Genomic DNA, 19,489 nt, shown 5'->3' on the forward strand with positions numbered 1-19,489 from the left:
CAAAGCCGAGTGACCCGGCTGAAGTGAGCAGCGGCCACAGGCGCCGCAGGCAGGGTGGACATGTGTCCTACCCAGCCGGTCCAGTTCTGTTCCTTGGCAGAGCTGGGATGGAGCCCAGGGCCCCAGGGTGGGCAGGCCTCCACCCCTGAGCCGCACCCCGGCCCTCTATTTTGAGACAGGGCCTTGCTAGGTTGCCCAGGCTGGCCTTGAACTCGCCCTCCTCTTGCCTCGGCCTCCTGAGTGTGTGCCCCTGGGCCAGCTGCAACTGTTAAGAAAGGAGAGTCTCAGCTCTGGGTGGCTGGACAGTGCTGCACCCCTCAGCGGGGCCATCGTAGAGCAATGTCAGCAGGACTGTGTCCCGATAGGACTTTATTTAGAAGCCTGGTGCCACCCATGGCCACGCTGGCTGGCTCTTGCTGTAGAGGGGATGAGACAGAGGTTTCTTCCCAGGAAACCAAAATGGGAGGAAGGCAGTTGTGTGGTCAGAGGCTACACAGCTCTGGGGCCCTTCAACAGTGTGCCCAATCTGTCACCTGCCTCCCTCTCACAGCTCTCCCCAAAGCCCCTGGGACTCCAGTGGTGACGGAGAACACGGCCACCAGCATCACCATCACCTGGGACTCGGGCAACCCAGACCCTGTGTCCTATTATGTCATCGAGTACAAGTCCAAGAGCCAGGACGGGCCATATCAGATCAAGGAGGACATCACCACCACGCGCTACAGCATCGGCGGCCTGAGCCCGAACTCGGAGTATGAGATCTGGGTGTCTGCCGTCAATTCCATTGGCCAGGGCCCACCCAGCGAGTCTGTGGTCACCCGCACGGGCGAGCAGGCCCCGGCCAGCGCGCCGCGCAACGTGCAGGCCCGCATGCTGAGCGCCACCACGATGATCGTGCAGTGGGAGGAGCCGGTGGAGCCCAACGGGCTGATCCGCGGCTACCGCGTCTACTACACCATGGAGCCCGAGCACCCGGTGGGCAACTGGCAGAAGCATAACGTGGACGACAGCCTGCTGACCACCGTGGGCAGCCTGCTGGAGGACGAGACCTACACCGTGCGCGTGCTGGCCTTCACCTCCGTGGGGGATGGGCCCCTCTCGGACCCCATCCAGGTCAAGACGCAGCAGGGAGGTGAGCCGCAGGGCGTCCCGGCTGGGGCCTGGAGGGGGGCCAGGCGCGGCGGCCCCATGGCTGATTGCCACAGCCGGCCTGTGGGTCCTGCACGGTGCTTTGAGATATTTGGGGACACCCAGAAAATCAAAAAATTCTGGCTTTCCTTGGAAACTCCGACCGGTCAGCCCACAGGGCTCCAGCTGGTCTCCCAGGCGGCTCCCAGGGGCCGCGATCCAGGCGGTGATGCCTTCTGCTGTCATTAACTCCCGGGGGACGTGTCAGCGGCTGAGTTTGGGGACCCCCTCTGCCGCTATCATTGTAGGGACTGATGCTGTTTGTTTCCAATTAATAAATGAAAATGGCCTCGACCCCAGGCTGCAGATGGGCCTCCCTCCCCGCTCCAGTGGGAGGACTCGGGGCTGCTTAGTCGTGGGCCCAGCTCTCGTGGGACACTGACCCTTTTCTTGGGGTTCAGGCTTTTGAAACCAAGAATCCAGGAAGACTCGGGCACCAGCGGAATGGTGGGAACGCAGGTCTCCGGTGTACACTTGCCGCCTTCCAACTTCTCTCACTTAATTTGCAGGGGTCAGGAAGAGGCCAAGAGAGGGACCGGGTGGAAGTGGGCAGCCGAGGGGGCTGTGGGGTTTCTGAGAGAACCGCGGGGCGCCGAGCTCAGCGCTTCCTCCAGGGCGACCTGGGAGAAGGAGCATCCGCTGCGCAGCGGGGAAGCCGGCGTGCAGCGCCCCCACGTTGCCGCGCCCATTTCTGTTCATTGCTCCTTTTCCCCCAGTCCCTGGCCAGCCCATGAACTTGCGGGCCGAGGCCAAGTCAGAGACCAGCATCGGGCTCTCCTGGAGCCCCCCGCGGCAGGAGAGCATCATCAAGTATGAGCTGCTCTTCCGGGAGGGCGACCGTGGCCGCGAGGTACCCTTTGGGCTGGGGGAGCCGGGCTCTCAGGGAAGGGGCGGGGCCGGCAGGGTGGGGGGGCGGGACTGGGAAGGGAGGGTGGGAGGGGCCAGGGCGGGGAGCGTGGGAGGGGCCAGGGCGGGGAGCGTGGGAGGGGCCAGGGCGGGGAGGGCGGGGCTCACCGGACTCCCTGCCCCTGCTCCGCCTCCGTGTCACCTGTTCCGCCCCTTTATTGCTGGTTTTTCGCTTTCTGGCTCTGCTGTTTCTCATCCCTCTGTGTCTCTGTCCCTCTCTCGCTGTCCCCTCCCATCCCCTCTCTTTTCCTGCATGTCTGTCTCTGTGCGCCTCTGTCTCTCTCTCACCGCTTTCTCTTTCCTCTCTCCTGTGTCTCCATCTCTCTCTGGCCCCGTCTCTCTCTCTCTCTTTCTAAATCTGTCTCTGGTTCTCTGTGTCCATCTCCCCGTCTCTGTCTCTCCCCTGTCTCTCCCGGACCCCAGGTGGGGAGGACCTTCGACCCCACGACGGCCTTCGTGGTGGATGACCTCAAGCCCAACACCGAGTACGCCTTCCGCCTGGCGGCCCGCTCGCCGCAGGGCCTGGGCGCCTTCACCTCGGTGGTGCGGCAGCGCACGCTGCAGTCCAGTACGTGTCTCGGCCACCGCCCTTCTCTGCGGGGGGGACCGCGGCCTGGCGCAGCCGGCCTCGCGGGGCCTGAGGGGCAGAGCCCGCCGCAGGGGGTGGGGGGGCACCTCGCCGGATTCCTTTCGCCCCTGGACCTCGGACACATCTGCCCGAGCCGGGCCCCGGTTTCCCACCAGTGCAGTGAGGGTCTTGCCACGGGGTCCTCGTGCCCTCCGCCTCTTGACCTACTTGGAGAATAGGGACCAGGAGAGCCGCAGGCTTTGCCCTGCTGAGAGAGGTCACCAGGCGCACCTCCCTCCTTCCTGTCCTATCCTTGGGGCCACTTCCTGGCCTCTGCACAGCTGGCACCTGTGGTTGCCAGAGCAGAGGACACAGCTGAACCCTCCCTGATGGCCTTCCTTCTGGCAGGGAGCAGTGGCTCTCAGGCCCCAGACGTGCTCCCCCCGAGGGTCGGTGCCCTCAGATCTGACCAGGCTCTAGGGAGCATGCGGCCGCTACCCGGCTCTTGAACCTCTGCAGTTCTGTGCTTGTCCGCCTGGCCTCCTGTCACAAGTCCCCTCCACCCAGCAGCTGGGTGTGGGCCACCCTGTGGCCCCTGCCACCACCTTCACCGTGGCCCTCCCTGCCTGCCCTGTGCTGGGCCCTCGTGTCAGCCTGTCCCCCCGTGGCCCACCTGCAGCCCCTTGGTCACGTGTAGCCATCCTGCCTTTGTTCTGGAAGCAGCTGCGGCCTTCAGACCTGCAAACCCCCTGCTGCGTGCTCTCGGGGGGGCATCTTGGGTCAGTCGAGGGTGCCATCAGCTCGGGCTGGGTGCGAGAGATCAGGGGCCGTGGACACAGCCTGCCACCCAGGCCCCTTCCCTCCTTCCTGCTGCCCACTGAGCAGTGCCCAGCCACCAGGGCGCATCTGGCAGCTGGAGGTCAGTGAGGGTGGCCTGTGGCTTGGGTGGCCACCTGAGAGGCCGGCAGAGTGTCGTAAGGTGAGTACCAGCTGGTCTCGAGCAAGTTCACAAATACAGCCCACCCTGCGTGCCCCCACGCGCCCAGCAGGTCTGGGCTGCACAGATGGCCCAGAGCCCGGTGTCCCCCAGGACCCACTCCTGACGCCCGTGCCCGCGCCGCCCGCAGCGTGTCTGGCTTCTGCACACGCCTGCCCGGCCCTTTCCAAGACATCACGCAGGTTGGGCTGGATTGTGATGGACGCGACCCCAAGGTCGCCTAGGAAGCGGCTTCGGCCCAGGCACGCGAAGCTCCGGGGCGGCCCAGGACAGGGAGTGGGGGGAAGGGACTCCCCACTTCTTGCCCCAAGACGGGTGGGGCCCGAGAGGAGCAGCAGCAGAGACTCAGGGCCAGGCGTATCCCCAGGGCTGCGGGCTCCTTAGTCTGAACACAAGGGTAGGTGGAGGCCAGACCACTCGGCCGTGGGTCTCCCAAGACACTGTCCTACCTTCCCGCCTCGTCGGCGTCGGGCCCACTGCGTCCGGGGGCCCACTGCGTCCGGAGACCCACCGCGAGCCGGGTCTGGCCTTGTAGCTCAGCACTCCGCGTCCCTCCCTCGTAAGAAAGTCCTATAAGTTAGCAGGTGAAGAGTGGAAGGTAGGTAACCAGACTGGGAGTTTTCTGGAAGGCGTCTTTCTTTCTTTTATTATGGTTTTTCTCATCATCACCACCATCACTGTTGTTTCTTATTTTATTATGGTTTTGGTTTTATTTTCCTCCCCCTTTCTCAGCAAATCCATTCCTTCTGGCACATTCCCCAGTTGGTTTTCTGCTCCTGCCTGCCTTCCCTGGGCACTTTGGGTTGGGGTGGCTGGTCAAGAAGTGGGGAGAGGCCCCTCAGGTCTAGTTTCAGAGGAGGGTTCCAGTGTCTCACTGGGAGGCAGGTCACTCTAGTTGAGCCGTGGTGGCTCAGGGGTCTGCGAGGCCTTTGCAGATGGGAGCTCTGCTCCTCTCTGGGTCGGCGCAGCACAAGGATGTTCACGTGGCAGATAATACGTATGAGATCCCAGCACAGACGAGGTGGGCGTGAAGGCTGGCAGGACAGTGGCCTCCCTGGGCCTCCTCCACCGTAAGCCCGGGTGGCCACTGGGGACCGTGAAGCCTGGCCTTGGTCCTGCTCTGCCGCTCCCTCACCTGGGCAGAAGGCTCGGCGAGGCGAGGGGAAGCGCGCAGCCTGCAGCCAGTAGGTGCGCAACCAATGATGGTGGTGAGCCCCTCGTGGGCTCCGAAACCGGCTTCTGCCCCCTGGAGTGTGGGGTGGGTGCAGGGACAGCTGTGACTTCTGCATGTCTTTGAGAGCTGAGCAGGGCAGGCCAGGGACAGCACCTGGCAGGGTCAGCCACAGGGCCTGTGGAGTCTGTGGAGGTGAGAGCGTGGGAGGTGGTGCCCGTCACCCCCACAGCGACTTGGTGTATGGAGATATTACGCTCCGTACACACAGTAGGTGCTTAGGTCATGGGAACAATCACTGTTGTTCAGCAAAACCCTTAACATTGCCTGGCACACAGTAGGTGCTCCATAAATGCTGTTTGGAATGTAAATATGGAACAGCATGGGGTGGGACAGATAGTTGGCACTCATCAGCGGATGCTGTCAGTGGTGTGTGACAAGCTAAACCTGGTGCCAGGCACCCAAATCATGGGCTGCGGCTATTGCTGTTCAAATTTCTTGTAGTATGCTTGGTATACAGTGAGTGCTTAATATGTGGCACTTGCTGTAAATAAGTTAGCCTGGTGAGGTACACAGTAGGTGCTCAAATTAGTACTTTTTTTTGAGAGAGAGAGAGAGAGGAGAGAGAGAGAATTTTTTAATAATTATCTCAGTTTTCAGTGAACACACATCTTTATTTTATGTGGTGCTGAGGATCGAACCCAGCGCCCCACGTATGCCAGTCGAGCGCGGTACCGCTGAGCCACCTCCCCACCCCTCAAATTAGTACTTGTGTCAGTCTGAAACACTGACATGGTGAGTGCTCAAAACCTGCAGTTATTATCTGCCAAGTCCTTGGCACATAGTAGGCACCCAGTAAATGGGGCCTTATTGAGAGTCCCCTGGCTTGGTGTCTGGCACACAGTAGGTGCCCAGCCCAAAGTAGGTGCCCAGTAGATGGGGCCTTATTGCAATTCCCCTGATAGCAGGGGCTTGATAAGTTACAACTATTAGTGATTTTATGTAAGGTCCTTAGCACAAAACCTGGCACACAGTAGGTGCTTAACAGGTATGAGCTGTTGGTGTTGACCAGCGGTGCTCTTCTTAGTGCCTAGCGCACAGCAGGTGCTTTAGTGTGTGGGAGCTGCTTGTTTTCCACTCACTCTCCTAGCATGGCACCTGGCACACAGTAGGTGCTTAATGTGTTGGGACTATTGCTGTTGGTGATAAAGTCCTCAGCACCGTGCCTGGCCCAGTGGGTGCTGCACAAATGTTAACTGCTATCGTGGTCTTCAGAGGACCGTGGCCACACCCAGTCCATGGCAGGTGCTCAGTAAGCGAGAGCTGCTGTTGGTCCGCAGTGGCTCTGCCCAGGGCTGGCGCACAGCAGGGCCTCAGAACAGGACAGTGTGATGTGGACCTGGCCCGTGGAGCCAGCTCCGCTCCCTGACAGTCAGTGTCCAGTGAAGTGGCACTTTCAACATCACTCTCCAAAGTGCTCAGCATGCTAACTGGCACACAGTAGGTGCTCAAGACATGGGCATTGATTTTTCTCCGCATAAGGCCAAGGGGGGCCCTGAGAGGAGTGAGCGCTCGGTCCCGTGTGGCCACGTGTTCAATGAGCACTTGCTTGGCCATAAGAAACCCCTCCACCGTATTTTTACCATAAAATATGTGAAGCCCTTGGCACCATGCCTTGCACACAGTAGGTTCAGTAAATAATAGTAGATACTATCTGTGAAGCCCTTGTCAGGGGCCTGGCACATAGTAGGTACCCAGTAGATGGGTCCTTATTGAGAGTCCCCTGGCTTGTTGTCTGGCACTCAGTAGGTTCCTGGCACATAGTAGGTACTCAGTAGATGGGTCCTGATTGAGATTCCCCTGGCTTGGTGTCTGGTGCATAGTAGGTGCCCAGTAAATGGGGCCTTATTGAGATTCCCCTGGCTTGGTGCCCAGCACATAGTAGGTGCCCAGTAGATGGGGCCTTATTACAATTCCCCTGGCTTGGTGTCTGACACACAGTAGGTGGCTGGCACATAGTAGGCACCCAGTAGATGGGGCCTTATTGAGATTCCCCTAGCTTAGTGCCTGGCACATAGTAGGTGCCCAGGAAATGGATCTTATTGCAATTCCCCTGGCTTTGTGCCCTGCACATAGTAGGTGCTCAATAGATGGATCCTTATTGAGAGTCCTCTGACTTGGTGTCTGGCACACAGTAGGTGGATGGCACATAGTAGGCACCCAGTAGATGGAGCCTTATTGAGATTCTCCTAACTTAGTGCCCGGCACATAGTAGGCACCCAGTAGATGGGGCCTTATTGAGTTTCCCTGGCTTGGTGCCTGGCACACAGTAGGTGCCCAGTAAATGGGGCCTTATTGAGAGTCCCCTGGCTTGGTGCCTGGCACATAGTAGGTGCCCAGTAGATGGGGCCTTATTGCAATTCCCCCTGCTTGGTTCCTGGCACATAGTAGGTGCTTAGTAGATGGATCCTTATTGAGAGTCCTCTGACTTGGTGTCTGGCACACAGTAGGTGGCTGGCACATAGTAGGCACCCAGTAGATGGAGCCTTATTGAGATTCCCCTTAGTGTCTGGCACATAGTAGGTGTCCAATAGATGGGCCTTATTGTGATTCCCCTGGCTTGGTGCCTGGCACATAGTAGGTGCCCAGTAGATGGGGCCTTATTGCAATTCCCCCTGCTTGGTTCCTGGCACATAGTAGGTGCTCAGTAGATGGATCCTTATTGAGAGTCCTCTGACTTGGTGTCTGGCACACAGTAGGTGGCTGGCACATAGTAGGCACCCAGTAGATGGAGCTTTATTGAGATTCCCCTTAGTGTCTGGCACATAGTAGGTGTCCAATAGATGGGCCTTATTGTGATTCCCCTGGCTTGGTGCCTGGCACATAGTGGTGCCCAGTAGATAGGGCCTTATTGCAGTTCCCCCTGCTTGGTGCCTGGCACATAGTAGGTGCTCGGTAGTTGGATCCTTATTGAGAGTCCCCTGGCTGGGGGTCTGGCACATAGTAGACACCCAATAGATGGAGCCCTATTGAGATCCTCCTAACTTAGTGCCTGGCACATAGTAGGTGCCCAGTAGATGGGCCTTATTGTAATTCCCCTGGCTTGGTGCCCTAGCCCATAGTAGATGCCCAGTAGATAGGTCCTTATTGAGAGTCCCCTGGCTTGGTGTCTGGCTCACAGTAGGTACACAGCAAATAGTAAGTGCCAGTAGATGGGGCCTTATTGCGATTCCCCTGGCTTGGTGCCCAGCACATACTAGGTGCTCAGTAGATGGGTCCTTATTGGGAGTCCCCTGGCTTGGTGTCTGGCACCCAGTAGGTGCCTGGCAAATAGTAGGCACCCGGTAGATGGGGCCTTCTTGCAATTCCCCTGGCTTGGTGCCCAGCACATAGTAGGCGTCCAGTAGATGGGGCCTTATTGAGAGTCCCCTGGCTTGGTTTCTGGAACCCAGTAGGTGCCTGGCACATAGTAGGCACCCGGTAGATGGGGCCTTCTTGCAATTCCCCTGGCTTGGTGCCCAGCACATAGTAGGCACCCAGTAAATGGGGCCTTATTGAGAGTCCCCTGGCTTGGTTTCTGGCACACAGTAGGTGCCTGGCACATAGTAGGCACCCGGTAGATGGGGCCTTCTTGCAATTCCCCTGGCTTGGTGCCCAGCACATAGTAGGCACCCAGTAAATGGGGCCTTATTGAGAGTCCCCTGGCTTGGTTTCTGGCACACAGTAGGTGCCTGGCACATAGTAGGCACCCCGTAGATGGGTCCTGATTGAGATTCCCCTGGCTTGGTGCCCAGCATATAGTAGGTGCCAGTAGATGGGGCCTTATTGTGATTCCCCTGGCTTGGTGCCCTGCACATAGTAGGTGTTCCATATATAGATGTTTTTAGCCAGATGTGGACACGCATTGGTCATCCCAGTGACTCTGAAGGCTGAGGCAGGAGCACAAGGTCAAGGGCAGACTCGACAGTTACCAAGACGGTATCTCATCATTGAATGGTAGCAGAGGACGTGGGCGTGGTCAGGGGCGCAGGGCTGGCCTGTCCCCATGGCTGCAGGAGGAAGTCAAACAGCCGTTTCTCCTGCTTTCTGAAGCCCTGACCAGTGCCTGGAGCTTGTGGGTAGGTGCCCTTGGACGGGGCTCCTACCGGCTGTCCCCTTGTCACGGTGCATGGGTACCTCCGCTGCCTGTGCTGAGACCTACTGTGCGCCAGGCAGGCCCAGCCCCGAGCGTGAGCGCAGTGTTCTTGGCCAGCCCCCCGCCCTCCCGCCGCCCGTCCACCCGCCCATCTCACCCTTGGTTGACACCCTCTTCTTCTGGGTTCGACTTCTGTTTGGTTCTGTTTTGTTGTTATCATCTTCTTTTTTATTTTCTCTTCCCATCTTTTGTTTCCCCGCCCCTCCCCGCCCATCCCACCCCCCCCCACGCTCTCCCCCAATAGAACCGTCAGCCCCCCCTCAAGACGTTAAGTGCACCAGCATGCGCTCCACGGCCATTCTGGTAAGTTGGCGCCCGCCGCCGCCGGACACACACAACGGGGCCCTGGTGGGCTACAGCGTCCGCTACCGACCGCTGGGCTCGGAGGACCCGGAACCCAAGGAGGTGAACGGCATCCCCCCGACCACCACCCAGATCCTGCTGGAGGCGTTGGAGAAGTGGACCGAGTACCGTATCACAACTGTCGCTCACACAGAGGTGGGACCAGGGCCCGAGAGCTCGCCCGTGGTCATCCGCACCGACGAGGACGGTAAGCACCGGCCGGCCCGGACCGACCCCCCAGGCCCAGCCCACCCTGCCTTGGAGCCGCCATCTCAGAAAGCTGGGCTGGTGGTCAGAAGGTGGGAGCCGCGAAGCAGCCGGCTCCCCGAGCGTGGATTTGGGGGCCCCAGGCCTGGGCGGCCTTATTGAGGGGTGCTGGCCCCTGGCCCAGCTGGCAGCCCCTCCCCCTGGGCCGACAGTGGGAGTGGTGGACACGGGCGCTCAGTGAGAGAAGGCCCATGGTCTGCGCAGAGCCCCCAGCAAATCGGTTGCCTCCGGAGCCCGAGCCCTAGACCTTGGCATCAGCCCGGCTCGCTGCTCCCTGGGAGTCGGCTGCCTAGGACGCAGCGCCCGGGGTGCCGGGAGCCTGGCTGGACGCTGAGCTGTAGCCGTGGCCCATTTCTGTGGTGTAAAGTCCACGGTGGCCAGTGACAGGCTGGGAGGTTCTAAGAAGCAAAGTCAGGCGATGGCCTGGTACAGAGACCATGAGGCTCAGCTCACAGGCCGAAAGGAGGCCAGCGGGTGGGTGAGGCTCTGAGGTGCTGGACACCGAAATGATCCCCAGTGCCAAGTGGACCGGCTACCTGCTGGAGTGTTCAGGAGTGTACAGCTGGACCGCCCAGGTCAAGCCCTGGCAATGACCGTTGCTGGTCACAGTCAGCTCTCCCAGCCTCTGTCCCGTCTGTGGAGAGAATGAGTCCCCGTCCAGCAGGGATGGAAGCCCTGACAGGGAGCCCCCTCCAGCCGGAGGAAAGCCCTTAGGGTCCAGTGTCCCCACTGGAGAGTTAGCCCTAGGGGCCTTGGGTGGCCATCTGTGAATGGGGCGGGCCATCAGGGCCCCTCAGGGCGTGGGAGGGCTGTAGGGGGCCTTGCCCTCCTGGCCAGTGGCGAGCGCTCAGCGCCTGGTGACCCTCAGCATCCTGGCATCGGGCAGTGTCGCCGCCCGGGGCAGGGCCGGCCCCCGGTAACGGCCCCGCTCGCCCCTCCCCTCCCCTCCCGCCCGCCAGTGCCCAGCGCGCCGCCGCGGAAGGTGGAGGCGGAGGCGCTCAACGCCACGGCCATCCGCGTGCTGTGGCGCTCGCCCGCGCCCGGCCGGCAGCATGGCCAGATCCGCGGCTACCAGGTCCACTACGTGCGCATGGAGGGCGCCGAGGCCCGCGGGCCACCGCGCATCAAAGACGTCATGCTGGCCGATGCCCAGGTGGGCGGGGCCGGGGCTGGGGGGGGCACTGTCCTCTGCTTCTCTGCCTCTGGCCTCGCTCACCTCCCTGCTCTCTCCCCTGCCGCCCTCCCGCTCAGTGGGAGACGGACGACACCGCGGAATACGTGAGTAGCCGCTGCCGCCTGCGCGCAGGGCCCCGAGGGTCTCCTCCCCCGCCCGTTGCCTCCTGGGCTTATGCGCCTGGCGGATGCCCAGCTCTGACCCCGTGTGCTCCAGCGCCCGGGCAGGCGGCAGCCACAGGAACAGTGGTCACAGCACACTCACCTGGGGCTCCCGCTCCTGGTGTCCCCACACCACGGGCTCCGTCCTCTGGGGTCTGCACCAGCCTGACTCAGGGCCCAGCTCAGCCCTTGGCCTGGGAATTTCCCTGGGGCCAAGCTGTCCTTTAATGTGGCCCACCGCCGGGAGAAGAGCCAGTGCTGGGGGACAGCCTGCAGAGCCACTGTGCCCGCCAGCACTTCCTTGGGAGGCTCGGAAAGCAGAGCAGGATCACTGTGTGGCTTGGGGCAAGTCACTGCCCCTCTCTGGGCTGTCTTTCTGCCCAAACGGTGGCTCTTCCAAGAGCCCCAAAACTCTGGGTTCTTGATTTTGTTTTTGTTTTTTTTTTTTAATTTTTTGGTGCTGGGGGTTGAACCCAGGGACACTTAACCACTGAGCCACATCCCAGCCCTTTTTATTTTTTATTTAGAGACAGGGTCTCGTTGAGTTGCTTAGGGCCTCACTAAGTTGCTGAGGCTGGCTTTGAACTTTCGATCCTCCTGCCTCAGCCTCCTGAGCCGCTGGGATTGATGACAGGTGTGCACCACCGTATCTGGCTCCTCTGTCTAACGTTAAATTGGCACTGACCCCAGACACCCCACAGCCTGTCTCACCCCCCTCCTGAGTCTAGGGGAGTCCCAGCTGGGCCCCTGCTCAGCCCCTCCCACCAGGCCCCTGGAAAGGACAGTGGGGCTCGGGGCAGGAGACCCTCTGCCCTTGCTCCTGACCTGGGTGCCCGTGGCTCCCAGGTGTGCCCGGCCGTGCTTGTGTGTGTGCATGTGGCAGGTGGGGGACCCAGGGGGTGAGGGCTCCTCAGATGGACGGCAGCCTCCTGAGCACCAGCTGCACCTGCAGCGTGCGGGGGCCAGGCCCGCCCTCCCCAGGGGCCGCAGTCCAGTCGGGGAGCTGGGTGCGAATCCGCAAGACCCAGATGCATGTCGGTCACAGCTGCAGTGGGGACGGGGACATGACGTTGGCACTCTGGGCAGTGTGCCGGGCATCAGTGCCCATGGCCAAGGTGCAGATGCTGCCGCTGTGCCCACGTCACACTCCCCAGGGCCGCACAGCAGCCCATGGTCTCAGTCTGCTCCCACACAGACAGGGGACCCTGGGGCGGGGCATGGCAGATGAGAAGGGGAGGGGTGAGCTCCCTTGCGGTCTCTGGCCCTGAGAGCCATTTCAGACTGGTGACAGAGTTCCTGAAAACCACCAGCTCTGTGGGGCAGACAGACTCAGGGTGCAGAGGCATAGAATAGCACATGCAAAGGCCCTGGGGCAGGACCCCGCCTGGTGAGCTGGGGGCACAGTGAGGACCTGTGGCTGGGAGGGAGGAGGCAGGAGTCAGGGAGAGGACAGGGCGGGTTGTGCAGGGCCCGTGGGCGGCAGGCAGGGCTTGGGCTTTGACCCCCTGGAGGGAGCCATGGAGAGCTGTGGGCAGAGGAGGGGCCTGACTTGGGCTCACAGGCGCCCTCTGGCTGCTGCGGGGAGGACAGGCTGGGGCAAGGGTGGCCGGCACCAGTGCACAGGCAAGTGGGTGCTGCAGGCCGCATGTGCCTTGAGGGGGACAGGCCGTGAACAGGTCCCTGCATGGCTTGTGTGCACGTCTCTGCTGTGGCCCGCGTGCTGCCTCCTCGGCTTGACTTGTTGCGGGAAGGTGTGGGCAGGCTCTCCCCAGCGGGTGTGTCCCTGACCCCTGCCCTGCCCACAGGAAATGGTCATCACAGACCTGCAGCCTGAGACCGCTTACTCCATCACGGTAGCCGCCTACACCATGAAGGGCGACGGTGCTCGCAGCAAACCCAAAGTGGTGGTGACCAAGGGAGCAGGTGCGCAGCCCGCAGGCCAGGACCCGGGCAGGGCGGCCTTTCCTGCAGTGCCCGGGGGTCCCGCTGCCCCACACCCCGCCGGCCCCTCAGCCCCTCTCTCGCCCCACACCCTGTGGGGTGCCCGGCCCCTCCCGCCTGGAGGCCTCGCCCGGCTCCCTGCCGCCTCTAGGGCCCTCCCGTCAGCCCAGGGTTGGCTCTTGTCCAGTACTGAGCTGAGTCAGGAAAAAGGCCACCTGGACGTGCAAGGGGGTGGCTGTGTGCATGGGCGGCAGGAGACCCTGTGCCCTGGCTGCTCCACGTCCTCAGGGACTGCGCTGCCACTCTGACCCTTAGCCCCCGTCCCGCCCTCCCGCCACGCTGTTCCCGCAGCACCCTGCGCCTCCCCTGGGCCTCCCCTCGCCCCTTCCCAGGGATGCCAGGGCTGAGCAGTGTCCCCACTGCCACCTGCCCGGATCCACAGCATCCCCCCAGGCCCTCGAGACTCCTGGAGGGGTTGGTGCCCCCTCCCCACCTAAGCCTGGCGCCCCCGGGTCGCTATGACGACCAGGCTGTGAGCACGCGCCCATGTCCCCTGCTCGGGAGGCCGAGGTGGGTCGTGAGGTGGGTCGTGAGCCAGGCTGGCGCCCAGGTCACCCTGAGCAGCTCTGAGGAGACCCCAGGCGGAGGCCCCATCTCTGGAAGTCAACACAGCCCACCCTGTGCTCCAGGCCAGGGTGACGCGTGGCCCTGATGTCCCCACAGTGCTGGGCCGCCCCACCCTGTCGGTGCAGCAGACCCCCGAGGGCAGCCTGCTGGCCCGCTGGGAGCCCCCTGCCGCCGCGGAGGACCAGGTGCTGGGCTACCGCCTGCAGTTCGGCCGCCAGGACGCGCCGCCCCTGGCCACGCTGGAGTTCGCGCCCTCCGAGGACCGCTACACGGCGGCGGGCGTGCACAAGGGGGCCACGTACGTGTTCCGACTGGCCGCCCGGAGTCGCGGCGGCCTGGGCGAGGAGGCGGCTGAGGTCCTGAGCATCCCCGAGGACGCGCCCCACGGCCACCCGCAGATCCTGGAGGCGGCCGGCAATGCCTCTGCGGGCACCGTCCTGCTGCGCTGGCTGCCGCCTGTGCCCGCCGAGCGCAATGGCGCTATCGTCAAGTACACGGTGGCCGTGCGAGAGGCCGGCGCCCTGGGCCCCGCCCGAGAGACCGAGCTGCCGGCGGCGGCCGAGCCGGGGGCCGAGAACGTGCTCACGCTGCGGGGCCTCAAGCCCGACACCGCCTACGATCTCCAAGTGCGAGCCCACACACGCAGGGGCCCCGGCCCCTACAGCCCCCCAGTCCGCTACCGCACGTTCCTGCGGGACCAAGGTAGGCGCTCGGCACCGCACAGAGCCGGACTGGGCCTCGCGCCCCCCCCACCCCCTCCCCCCCAGGTAAGTGGCCACTTTTCTGCTTCCTCCTGGACGTCGAGGCGAGTCGGACCGAGGCTGGCGAAGGCAAAGGTGGGATCGCCTCTGGCACCGCCGCCCCACCTTCTCTCTGCAGCCGCGTCTCCGCAGCAGGGCCTGGGACAGGGCAGGCAGGGCCGGGCCAGGGCCAGGCAGGAAGGCCGTGGGCACAGGCACAGCCACGACAGGGAGCCTGGGCCGCCCCGCTGCCCCACGCAGGCCCTCACCTGCCTCTCCTCTGCTCTCTCCCTGCTGCCCGGCGCAGTCTCCCCCAAGAACTTCAAGGTGAAGATGATCACGAAGACCTCGGTGCTGCTGAGCTGGGAGTTCCCGGACAACTACAACTCACCCACACCCTACAAGGTGCGCTGCTGGCTGCCGGGCGGGGCTCAGTCTGCACTGCTGCTGGGTCTCTGATCAGGCTCTGCTGGGACCCCGAGGGGGGCAAGGCCTGGGATCCGGGCTCAGTCGGGACTGGGACCTAGAGAGGGGCTCAGCCTGGGATCTGGGCTCAGTCGGGACTGGGACCTAGAGGGGGGCTCAGCCTGGGATCCAGGCTCAGTCGGGACTGGGACCTAGAGGGGGGCAAGGCCTGCGATCTGGGCTCAGTCAGAACTGGGACCTAGAGGGGGGCTCAGCCTGGGATCCAGGCTCAGTCAGGACTGGGACCTAGAGGGGGGCTCAGCCTGGGATCCAGGCTCAGTCGGGACTGGGACCTAGAGGGGGGCTCAGCCTGGGATCTGGGCTCAGCCTGGACTGGGACCTAGAGGGGGGCTCAGCCTGGGATCCGGGCTCAGTCGGGACTAGGACCCTGAGGGGGGCAAGGCCTGGGATCCGGGCTCAGTCGGGACTGGGACTTAGAGAGGGGCTCAGCCTGGGATCCGGGCTCAGTCGGGACTGGGACCTAGAGGGGGGCTCAGCCTGGGATCCTGGCTCAGTCGGGACTGGGACCCCGAGGGGGGCAAGGCCTGGGATCCCCGTCAGCTCTGGATGGATGCGCAGCCAGGGATGAGGACTGGGTCAGGGTTGGGCTCAGCTGGACGGAGGTTCAGGCGGGGCTTGGAGCCTAGGCTGGGGCTGCAGATCAGCAGGAAGGAGGGCCATGATGGACACTCAGCGTTGGGGCTCAGGACACTCAGGACTCGGGGCTCACTTGATACTCAGACACAGGGTCCAGCAGAAGGGGGATGCGGCAGGGGCTCTGAGCTGGCCAACCCTGAGCTGGTTCCGGCCCACAGATCCAGTACAACGGGCTCACGCTGGACGTGGACGGCAGGACCACCAAGAAGCTCATCACGCACCTCAGGCCCCACACCTTCTACAACTTTGTGCTGACCAACCGTGGCAGCAGCCTCGGTGGCCTCCAGCAGACGGTCACCGCCTGGACAGCCTTCAACCTTCTCAGCAGCAAGCCCAGCGTCGCCCCCAAGCCTGACCCCGAGGGCTTCATCGTGGTGTACCTGCCTGACGGCCAGAGCCCCGTGCCTGTGCAGTACGCCACCCGTCCACCCCCAGCCCGCTGTGTGCCAGGGCAGGCCCCTGAACTCTGTGCCCATCTGTAAGACAGGGACAGGTCCCACCTCACAGGCTGTGCTAAAAGTTCAGTGCTCCGCGGCTGTGGTCCTGGTCATGCTGAGACCTGGCCCTCTGTGTGACCTTCACTGGGCAACCTTAGGGCGCTGGGAAGGTCTGGGCCCAGGTTCTAGGCGGGTGGAGATGGCGGGAGGCCCAGAGGAGAGGAGGAGAAGTAAAGGCCCCAAGAACTCGGGAGCATGGAGGCCGGGCCTCGAGGGGGGGCAGGAGTTCTGGGCTTAGAGCCGGTGGCGCTGGCCTGGGGGACAGAGGTGCCCGGAGGTGAGGCGAGCGCTGGCCCCGGGGCGGGCGCGGGAGCCAGGACCCTCTGCTTCCCCCCCAGGAGCTACTTCATCGTGATGGTGCCCCTGCGCAAGTCCCGCGGAGGCCAGTTCCTGACCCCACTGGGCAGCCCGGAGGACATGGACCTGGAGGAGGTGAGGCCTGGTGGCCGCGCGGGGGCCCGGGCTTCCCCGGGGCTCCGTATCCCGCGGCTCTGACGCCCGCCCGCGCCCACAGCTGGTCCAGGACGTGGCCCGGCTGCAGCGGCGCAGCCTGCGGCACTCCCGCCAGCTGGAGGCGCCCCGGCCCTACATCGCCGCCCGCTTCTCCGTCCTGCCGCCCGTCTTCCACCCCGGCGACCAGAAGCAGTACGGCGGCTTCGACAACCGGGGCCTGGAGCCCGGCCACCGCTACGTGCTGTTTGTGCTGGCTGTCCTGCAGAAGAGCGAGCCCGTGAGTGCCGCGTCCAGCCAGGCGGCGGGGACCTGGGGCCACCAGGGCTGGCCTGCGAGGGAGGCGGGGGAGGGCTCTGCTGGGCTCCCCCGAGGGGGGACCTGACGGTGCCCCCCCCCCCGCAGACGTTCGCAGCCAGCCCCTTCTCAGACCCCTTCCAACTGGACAACCCGGACCCCCAGCCCATCGTGGACGGCGAGGAGGGCCTCATCTGGGTGATCGGGCCTGTGCTGGCCGTGGTCTTCATCATCTGCATCGTCATTGCCATCCTGCTGTACAAGAAGTGAGCCCTGTGCTCCCCGAGCAGGGTGACCTCCTGGGGGAGGGTCAGCTCAGGCTGGCAGCCAGAGGCTTCTGTGGGTCGGATGGGGAACTGACGCTCAGAGAGGTTAAGCCACTTGGTCAAGGTCACACAGCCTGGGGAGATGGCAGGGGCAAGACTCAGAACAGTCCAGTGGTTTGGCTCCTGCCGAGAACCTCCACTCGGCCCCCCAGGGCGTGATCTCCTTACCGAGGGGGGCTGAGACAGGTCTGTGTGGAGTGGGGTCCTCTCAGGAGGGACGAGCCCCTTTCCTAGGGAGGAGACCAAAGCTGAGAGGGTTCCAAGCCAGTCCTTCGTCCGCCCTCACCTCTCCTCTTCCCCGCCCCCCGCCGCCTGCGCCTGGTGCTGGAGCAGTAAGCCCGACGGGTGAGGACCAGCCCTTCCCCTGGGCCGGGGCGGGTGCCCAGGGAGGCCTGCCCAGGGCGGTCAGGGTGCTGCCAGGCCAGACATGCCCTTCCTGACGGGGCGGCTTGGGCACATGTGCGTCTCAGGCGCCTGGCGCTCACCCATGGCGCTTGCCCCGTACAGTAAGCGCAAGGACTCGGAGCCCCGCACCAAATGCCTGCTGAACAACGCAGACCTCGCCCCCCACCACCCCAAGGACCCCGTGGAAATGCGACGCATCAACTTCCAGACCCCGGGTACGTGCCGGCCCCTGGTGAGGGACCCCACCACAGGGAAGGAGCTGGGGAGAGGACATTGCCACCGTGAGGGACATCTGGCTGGACAGCCCAGACCAGCCCGTGTCAACCCCAGTGGGTGCAGCCAAAACCCTGATTCCCAAACACCACCCTCCCTAAGTGGATCTGGGCCTGGAACTCCCGGGTGGCTCTGCACACAAGCAAGCAAGGCTGGGTTTAAGATATATTTAACTGATGGTCGCTGTCTTCTCGGAACCTAAAGAACATTTCAAAATAGAAAGGGCACTGCTTGGTCAGGAGGAGCAGTGCTTCCCCACCTCTCCAGCCGCAGCACCCGTGGAGTGGGAGCGTGGGTGGTCCTTGGCCATTCTGCACTGGCCTAGGGATGTGCCCCTAGCAAGGCACAGAAACAGCACCATCGCCCGCCCTGCACCCCGGCCCTCTGGTGGCAGGGCCCGGGCTCTCCGGGCCCCTTGGTCACTGCAGAGCGACAGCGCTCTCACCTGGAGAAGAACTTGATCAGACTCTCATCCTGATCACGGACAGTGAATCACAAACGTCCCCCTTTCTCCCCCTTTAATGGGCTCATGCCAGCTGCTTCTAACTAAATAAGGAATTTTTAATTTAACTGACGACTGCTCTTCTCCTTATGGGTTCACAGCATGGTTGCATCTGTCCCTCCACTGGTTTATGGCAACTCTGCTTCCAATCAAACGGGGATTTTAAACATTTGTATTTAACTGATGACTGCAGGCCTGAAGGGATCAGGCCTGACCTCACATGCTCTCCCTAATGTGTTCTTTCTGTGTTTGGACTGGCTCATGTTTCATCCAGATGATTCTAATTTTATGTAACTGATGGCTACAGTTATCCTGAATGAATCTCAGGGTCTCATTTGTCACCGTACTGTACTATTTTCTCTTTCTGTCTCTGGACTGGCCCATGTCACTTCAGTTTCATCCAGTTCGGGATTTTGACCATTTGTATTTAACTGATGGCTGCAGGTCTCCTGAAGAGAGCGTGCAGTGTCTTCTATCACCCCTAGTGTGTGCTCTTCTTCTCTTTGTCATCTCTGGATTGGCTCATGTCACTTCAGTTGTCATCTAGGTTTAGTGTGTGTGTTTAATTGATGGCTGCGTTGTTTTCAAGGGGTCCTGTAGCACCTCACATGTCACCCCTCATTGCTCCCATACTTCCCTGGCTCTGGGCTGTCTCACATCGTCCTGTTTCCTTCCATCTAATGGGGGTTGTAAATGTGTGTTTAACTGGTGGCTGCTGTCCTCCCTAAAGCTCATGGCATGAGCCCAATGTCCTTCTCCTGCCTCCTAATTTCTCCCTCACCATCCTGCATCCACTTCCCCCATATGCCCTCTGCTGGCCTCAACAGGACCCAAGGCCAGGATGGGCTGGGGTTGGGGACATGTAGAAAGAGGATCCTAAATCTTTGGGGCCTTGGGTCAACACTGGCCCCTGGCCGGCCAGAGGAATCCAAGCTTGCAGTTCTGTGGCTGCAGGCTGGGCCCGGGCGGCTGTGCCCCGTGTGCCCGGTGGCCAGCGGGGGCGGGCGGCCCCGAGTCCTCATTGATTGCTTGTTTGCTGTTTCTGCAGATTCAGGCCTCAGCAGCCCCCTCAGGGAGCCGGGGTCTCACGTGGAAAGTTAGTCCCGTGTCTGTTCTCGCTTCCTCCCTGTTTGTTTTCATCCTGGGTTGTCCATCCTGCCTCCTGTCTGTCCGCGCGTCCACTCCTGGCCGGCCTCTGCCCACCTGTCCCACCCTGGCACCTTGGGGAGGGCGGGGTCTGCTCCGTTGGGCCCTGGGTGGCCGGGGGCGACGGCCGGGTGTGAGCCGTGGGGCGTGGGTGAGACCCGGGCCGCACGGGAGGCGCCCAGGGGCAGGCAGGC

The 19,489-nt window shown here is 62.7% G+C and overlaps 1 protein-coding gene across 6 annotated transcripts in view; it reads left to right on the forward strand.

Moving 5' to 3' along the window:
* The window catches only part of Ptprs (protein tyrosine phosphatase receptor type S), a 54,110-nt gene that overhangs the window by 26,549 nt on the left and 8,072 nt on the right, over positions 1-19,489 (forward strand). Inside the window, exons 8-23 of one of the 6 annotated variants that reach the window (XM_071603654.1) lie at positions 551-1,132; positions 1,905-2,038; positions 2,518-2,662; positions 9,270-9,328; positions 9,461-9,575; positions 10,594-10,787; positions 12,775-12,892; positions 13,634-14,239; positions 14,585-14,682; positions 15,558-15,811; positions 16,235-16,328; positions 16,411-16,626; positions 16,752-16,909; positions 17,303-17,314; positions 17,477-17,589; positions 19,198-19,245. In XM_071603654.1, coding sequence (XP_071459755.1) covers positions 551-1,132; positions 1,905-2,038; positions 2,518-2,662; positions 9,270-9,328; positions 9,461-9,575; positions 10,594-10,787; positions 12,775-12,892; positions 13,634-14,239; positions 14,585-14,682; positions 15,558-15,811; positions 16,235-16,328; positions 16,411-16,626; positions 16,752-16,909; positions 17,303-17,314; positions 17,477-17,589; positions 19,198-19,245 — 2,946 coding nt within the window. Of the gene's footprint in view, positions 1-550; positions 1,133-1,904; positions 2,039-2,517; positions 2,663-9,269; positions 9,576-10,593; positions 10,788-12,774; positions 12,893-13,633; positions 14,240-14,584; positions 14,683-15,557; positions 15,812-16,234; positions 16,329-16,410; positions 16,627-16,751; positions 16,910-17,302; positions 17,315-17,476; positions 17,590-19,197; positions 19,246-19,489 lie in introns of all 6 variants that reach the window. The other 5 variants (XM_071603648.1, XM_071603656.1, XM_027952581.2 and 2 more) reach the window with 5 other exon arrangements.

The sequence above is a fragment of the Marmota flaviventris genome, chromosome 1 (genome assembly GCF_047511675.1).
Source record: "Marmota flaviventris isolate mMarFla1 chromosome 1, mMarFla1.hap1, whole genome shotgun sequence".
In the NCBI taxonomy this organism is placed as follows: Eukaryota; Metazoa; Chordata; class Mammalia; order Rodentia; family Sciuridae; genus Marmota; species Marmota flaviventris.